This window comes from Nothobranchius furzeri, chromosome 1 (assembly GCF_043380555.1).
Source record: "Nothobranchius furzeri strain GRZ-AD chromosome 1, NfurGRZ-RIMD1, whole genome shotgun sequence".
In the NCBI taxonomy this organism is placed as follows: Eukaryota; Metazoa; Chordata; class Actinopteri; order Cyprinodontiformes; family Nothobranchiidae; genus Nothobranchius; species Nothobranchius furzeri.
Window position 1 is genome coordinate 64,433,539 of NC_091741.1, and position 6,578 is coordinate 64,440,116.

The 6,578-nt window shown below is 42.8% G+C and overlaps 1 protein-coding gene across 1 annotated transcript; it reads left to right on the plus strand.

Annotated features, from left to right (window-relative positions):
- The first annotated feature begins 2,266 nt into the window (after positions 1–2,266).
- Positions 2,267–5,502, plus strand: exosc3 (exosome component 3). The gene is made up of 4 exons (XM_015952640.3): positions 2,267–2,533; positions 3,021–3,170; positions 3,858–4,009; positions 4,546–5,502. Exons 1-4 carry the CDS (start codon positions 2,309–2,311, stop codon positions 4,751–4,753), a joined length of 735 nt encoding a protein of 244 aa, XP_015808126.3. The 5' UTR covers positions 2,267–2,308; the 3' UTR covers positions 4,754–5,502.
- Positions 5,503–6,578: the final 1,076 nt, after the last annotated feature.

A 6,578-nucleotide genomic window follows, 5' to 3' on the forward strand; every position in this document is an offset into this window, starting at 1 on the left:
TCTATCTGCTTAGTGAACAAATCACAGAGCTAAATAATACATTTATTTAGTCTGGCTTGCCAGGCTACTTACTATGCTCATCATAATCTCCATCAATTAGCAAGACTCAGAGGTCTCATGTCAAAGCAAGACCTAGAGAAACTAATGCGTTCATCTCCAGCAGTCTGGACTATTCTAACTGGTCTTCCCAAAACAGCTGTTAAACAATTGCAGCTTATTCAGAATGCTGCTGCTAGAGTCTTAACAAGAACCAAAAGAGCCGAGCACATCATGTCATGAGCCGGGGTGAGTACTCCTCTCACTAATCCATCTGTGAGTGTGTGTTTTCAGGAGAGGGAGAAGGCGAGGCTCCAGCTGTGCCGGATCAACAATCAGCGGGTCTGGTACATAAGGTGGATGGAGACCACAGCTCGACGCCGGATGATTGCTACTGTTTGGTAGTTTCCAGCCCTTCGACTCGACCTTAGGTTTTTTGGTATTTGTGTGTGTTTTTAAATCTTGTGTGATTGTGTGCCTTTGCTCACCTGCCTCAGGTCTCTGCACTTCTGGATACATCACCACTACTCCATAGGACTCCTGGATCTCTCTGTCACGTTCCTCCATCTCTCTAGACCAACCCGCTCTCTCGCCACGCTCCCTCTCAATTCCTGGACCCCTGGATCCACCCTGGCTCATTACCTTCCCCTCTGCCTTTTATTCCCGTCCACTCAGTAAGTCTCTGCAACTACAACATCCGATAGTGACTTACTTCCGAGGACTCACCTGATTCTGCTCTCCCCCTCCAGACACTGTGATCCCAGCTCCTGACCACTGGAATTCCCAGTGTACTTTTAATTATCATTTATCCAAAATAAATCTTATTTTTTCTATCATTCTGTGTTCATGGTTGATTCTGCATGTCTTGGGTTAGACACATCCCTCAAAACATGACACATCACTCCCTGTTCTTAAATCTCTACTAGGGCTGCACATTTAATCAAATTTTATTCCCAATTATGACTTAAGTTTTGAACGATTATGAAAACAAAACAAGCCGATTATTTGCTCCTTCCTCTTGCACTGCTCCGAGTTGCAAATCAAGTGTTCACCCCCACAGTGTTGCCCACTTAGCAACTTTGTTGCTATTTCTAACAGCTATTCAGACCCCCTTCTTGACTTTTTAAATCCTAAAAGTACCTAGTTAACAACATGGAAACATCTAAGATAACACTTAGCTGCTTTCTGGATGGAGGGTGAAGGAGACATGTCCAACTTTTTAATCATTGAGGTGGGCTGAAAACAGCAGGAATACTCATATTATTAAAAATATGCACGCACCAGGGGCGTGTCCAGGGAGTAGCCTGGGGTAGCAAATGCCACCCTTGGAATCTGATTGGCCACCCCAGGTGCCACCACACTGAATTCCCTTTAAATAGGCTTTTCATTGTCCACAAAAGGCTTGGGGTAAAAAAAATGTAAAAAAGCATAACCATTGGTGCCACCCATGCACAAAGTAGTGCATCACCTAGGCCACCCCATTTTAAAAGATCTGGACACGCCACTGACACGCACCTCTCTTCTGACTGGCTAACAGAACATGTTCAGCCATGTTACAAAGTGACTATCACCAAGACACTCTCCGTTCTCTCTCCTCACTGTAAAAAAGTTAAAAAAGCCATCCTGTGCATGCACGAGCAAAGATAGGCTCGGCCAGTTCACACTGTGACATAGATATGTGAGGATTTTCAAATCCTAGCATTTCACAGTCTATTTTCTATCAGAAGCTAATGCAGGAGATAGGTGTAGAAGACTGTTTTCATGTTCAGCCTGCATGAAAAATTCAGAGTGACCGGTTCCCTGTCATTTCACTTTATTTATTATAACTCACCTTGTACTTCCTGATTTCTTTGTGTGAATTCCATATATGGGTTTATAGCAACATCTGGAGCAAATTTTGTGTCAATAGCCCACTTAGACATGCCCTTACTGATAAAAACGCTGAGGAGGTTCTGGGGTCAGTCGCTTCTATAGTTTTAAAAGATTCAGTGTGGACTGGAATCAGATTCATGCGGTTTGTCTGCCGCTCCATAAAGGGTCCCAAATCACGGCAAAGCTCCAGAAGGATCTCCTTCAGTATTCAGAAATTAGCCAGACTAAATAAATATATTATTTATATTTTTTATTGCAAAGCAAGAGTTTGGTCTAGTTCTCTTCTTGAGCAGCAGGGAGCGAGCTGAGCCGGAGGTCTATCTCCTCCTGAGCAGCAGGGGGCGCTCTGAGTCGGAACCAGAACAGAACCAAGAGGTCCAGACTTCTTCTAGCTAGCGGTATGTTTTCAAGTCTGAAGGAGAAAATCGGTGAAGTTCTTTTACCTGGAGATGAATTTGTCTTCGAGTCTGAGGACACAATTTTTCTAACAGACAATGTGAAGCCAGAGCGGCCGGTGTGTGGACCGGGGCTGCGGCAGAGCGGAAACCGGCTGGTGGTGAGCAAGAGCGGCGTGTTGAGGCACAAACCACCGCACACGTTTTGGATGGACTCACAGCAGTGGAGGGTGGGTACCGACCGGTCCAGACTGGACTCGCGGCCGAACCTGTCAGAACAGAACCGTGAGAGCTAATAGACAAGGTTCAGAGTTCTCACTGATGAAAAACCCGGCGGAAATTACATGTGTTTCTAGTTATTTGTCCCCCTATCCATACATTTGCGATGTGTTAACTTTTTTATACCCTAAAGTTTATCATTTATTATCTATTTCATATTCAAATCTGTTGAATATTCGTTTCCTTGTTAATGGTTATTTTTATTGTTCTATACACTTTGTTGTGATCGTATATAAAATTAAAAAGTTAATGTACCGGAAGTCTGAAGGAAGTCAAAGTTTGAAACTTTCTACAAAACTAAACTAGGGTGAAGTTAGGTTTATGTTGCAGTGGTGTTTTATACTGTTTCATCCGGTAACGATTATGGAAAGGTAAACTGGTCACGTTGGCACAAGCAGCATGTTCTATCCACTCACCACCTGAAACTTCTGTCCTCAGTATGTCCCAGCCAAAGCAGAGACGGTCATTGGTATTGTGACATCCAAGTCTGGGGACATCTTTAAGGTGGACGTTGGAGGCAGTGAGCAGGCATCTTTGTCCTATCTGGCCTTTGAAGGAGCTACAAAGAGGAACAGACCCAATGTCCAGGTGAGACTCAGGGGACAGTTTTTTTCTACTTGAAACAAGTGAGTCATGTTTAGAGTCCAGATTTGGGGGACCCGTCAGCTGTTTTTAGGAGTTCTGTGTCCCTTGTGACCCCAAAATCACAAGCATGCAACACACAGACACACATATGATCACTGTAGAGGATTGAAAGAAGAGTTCTGATGTATTGTTTTTACGCTGACCCAGTATGGAACGTGTCGGGACCAACAGGAAGTACACCTGATCGTTTAGTCATGCTGGGTGTCTTATGGGAAGAAAAAAAGTCTCAAAAAAATCTGTGTCTGTGTGTATCTTGATGTGTGTGTGTATCTAGATGTGTGTGTGTGTAGATAGATCTAAGCATGTATAACTCTTGATTTGTAACTTGTTTACATTTTCGTGTGTAACTTCAGTTCCTACACATACAGATCATTAAATAAACACACACACACAAATCACTTAGTACACACGGACAAAACTACATTACACACAGATCAGTTTACAAGTGCAAAAATCCTTTTGAGACTCATTTTCTCACCTGACTGATTTGTGCCTACATGGTGTGTTTGAATGCTGCATGTCTGATGGCTCAGGACCTTTTGGGTCCCTCTGGACTATCAGTACTTTGGTGCCCTGTCCTTATTGGACCAGATCAGCTTATGTATTGCCCTCTGTGTGTTCCCTGTGCAGGTTGGAGACCTGGTGTTCGCTCAGTTCACTGTAGCCAATAAAGACATGGAACCAGAGCTGGTGTGTATCGACGGATCGGGCCGGGCCAACGGGATGGGTGTTTTCGGAGGAGGTGGTCTGCTCCTCAAAGTCTCTCTGGGCCTCGTTAGAAGGTAACATTACCCAACATTTTCATTCTCTGACTGACAAACTCTGAACCAGCAGGAGCTTCTGGATGAGTATCAGGACTGGGTCAAAGGCCGGGTTCTGTTACAGTTGGGTTTCATCTACAGACATCAATTTACTTGCAAAGGTGTGAAGTTCTCACAGAACCACATATTTAGTCCTGATGGTTCTGGAACAAGACCCAGGTTATTTAAAGAGAATTTGTCTGAAACTGAAGCAGAGGTCATTGTCTGAGAACTGGGTCAGTTTGTCTTTAGTTCCATTTTTAATTGAACCATATGTGCCAGAGGGAGTGGCCTATTCTGACTCATAAGTCCAGTGTTGGGTAATAAAGAATCCTCTGACAGAACAGCTTCTGTGAGTGTCTTGCAGCTGTTCTAAATCAGAACAAGAGCCTCTTAACTCCTGCATGTATCTGTGAGTGATTATCAACAGGACAAAGTTAATCTGTTACAAAGACCCAACATTGAGTTCTGACATGGTAACAGCTCTGGTCGTGCTCTCGTTTCTCCCTCCCTAACAGGCTGCTGGCCCCCCAAAGTGACATCCGGTCTGACCTGGAACAGCTGTTCCCCTGTGAGCTGGTGGTGGGAATGAACGGTCGGATTTGGGTCCGAGCATCCACCATCCAGCAGACTCTGATCATCTCCAATCTCCTGCAGAGCTGTGACACCCTGACAGCACCGCAGAGACGGGAACAGTTCAGGAAGCTCCAGAAGGGGGGGCTGTAGGCTTCCCCCTCATCATATTTTACTCATTTTATTCATTAACTTGTTTATAACTTTGGTGGAAATAAGCTTTATTTCTGTTTGGAACAGGGTGACTTATTGGTTAAAAGTTTCATGACAGGTAGGAGCCATCACTGTGGAGACATGTGTTTGATCTTTAGAACTTGTGTTTAAACATCCAACAGTGGATTTTAGTTCTAAGGATCATTCCAGTGGAATTCAAAGCTGAGATGATGGAATGATGTAGCTGCAGTCTCAGGCAGGTGAATTTGGTGCCTGGAGGGAACCTGACAGATCAAATCCAACAAGTCTTAAAACTGCTGGATCCAGCCCAAACAGGTTTGACATGTTCAGTGTGAAATTAGAAAATATTTTTGTTTCAAACAATCCATTTTCAACTTCAGAAACTAATTTCTAATTTAAGTGCATCACCATCTGGGACATAAAAGGGTTTTCTTCTTAACTAGACCCGCGTTTTATTCTGATTGCTGACTGAATGCGGGACTACTTTCTTTTGAAGTAGTAAAGCGGCACTCGTGATCGTTTTAGACCAAAGCTGTGCTCACATTTAGTAAGTAGGCACCTAATTTAGCGATGCACTCAGATTATTTTTATGGCAACGTGTTAATTGTAATATGCCAGGGGACAAGTTTCTGTTGAAATATTTCACCACCAGGTGTATTTGATGTGATGGTGTCTCAGGGCCCTTGAGATTAAAGTGGATTATCTTCAGAGGAGCCTGGTGACCAGAATTCTATTGTTTCATCTGCATTTGTTCTGTTTTATTATGACAACCAGGGGTTCTAGGTGTGTTTCACTATCTAAACTATAAAACAGCTGGTTGACCATCAACAACTCGTTTAAAAGAGAACACTATTCCATCTCAGTGGATCAGCACCGATAAACTGGAGAGACAAAAAACACTTAGCTTTTATATTTATCATCATCAGGACCAGTTGCTACTGGTAGACTTTAAGGCACATTATAGGCAATTGTTTCACACAGTTTTGGTCTGCAGCTAAACACGGAAACAGAATTGACCAGTAGACATTCAGAGAGCACGCACGCACACACACACTGATTGATATCTGCCGTCGATAATCAGACAAGCTCGTTCAGCCAACTGAAGTCACAAGATCAATAAAGTATTTGGTACCAACAGCTGTATTAAGGCCACTTAATCAAAAATCAATAAACTATCTTGATAATCATAATTATCCTGCTGGTGTTCTGGAGAATCCAACCATCAGTCACTCGGAGATCCACCAGGAACTGGACTAGGATTAGAATTATTGTTCCCTAGTTTAAACTGACCGCCGATAAGAAAACGTGCACACTCAGTCTAAAGTTTAAATCTGGCTCTGAACTGAAGCTGAAGATTAACCAGTTAGATCCAGTTCCTTATTCGGTTTGGTAATTGGTTCCTGATCTGGTTTTCAAACTGGATTTTGAATTTGTTGATAATTAGCTCACTGATCCAGTTTGTTAACCACATCTGAACAAATTATCAATGCCTTATCAGAATTGTTTTTTTTTGTTGGAAAATTCTAAAAAATAAAAACATTTTTACCCTCAGAAAAACCAAATTCCAGCCGAGCTGTCATGGATCAGAGATCTGTGCTAGAGCTGGTAAGGACCAGATTTTTTTAAGAATCAAAACGGTGATCTGTTTGTCAGGAGAATAAGAGCAGAACCACAATGGTCCAAGACCTGTTCACTTCACAAATATGGAGCAAAATTTTCTATCCAGACAACAGTCCTGAACTTAAATCCTAATTTTTCCAATCAGAGTTAAATGCTCAGCATGCTCACAGATTTTGAGGATTCT

What these genes read in the sequence shown, in the direction of transcription:
- exosc3 (XM_015952640.3), top strand. Translation starts at nt 2,309, where the DNA reads ATGTTTTCAAGTCTGAAGGAGAAAATCGGTGAAGTTCTTTTACCTGGA. An exon ending in TGGACTCACAGCAGTGGAGG is followed by an intron (nt 2,534 to 3,020) that starts GTGGGTACCGAC and finishes TTCTGTCCTCAG; the next exon opens with TATGTCCCAGCCAAAGCAGA. An exon ending in TCTCTGGGCCTCGTTAGAAG is followed by an intron (nt 4,010 to 4,545) that starts GTAACATTACCC and finishes CCTCCCTAACAG; the next exon opens with GCTGCTGGCCCCCCAAAGTG.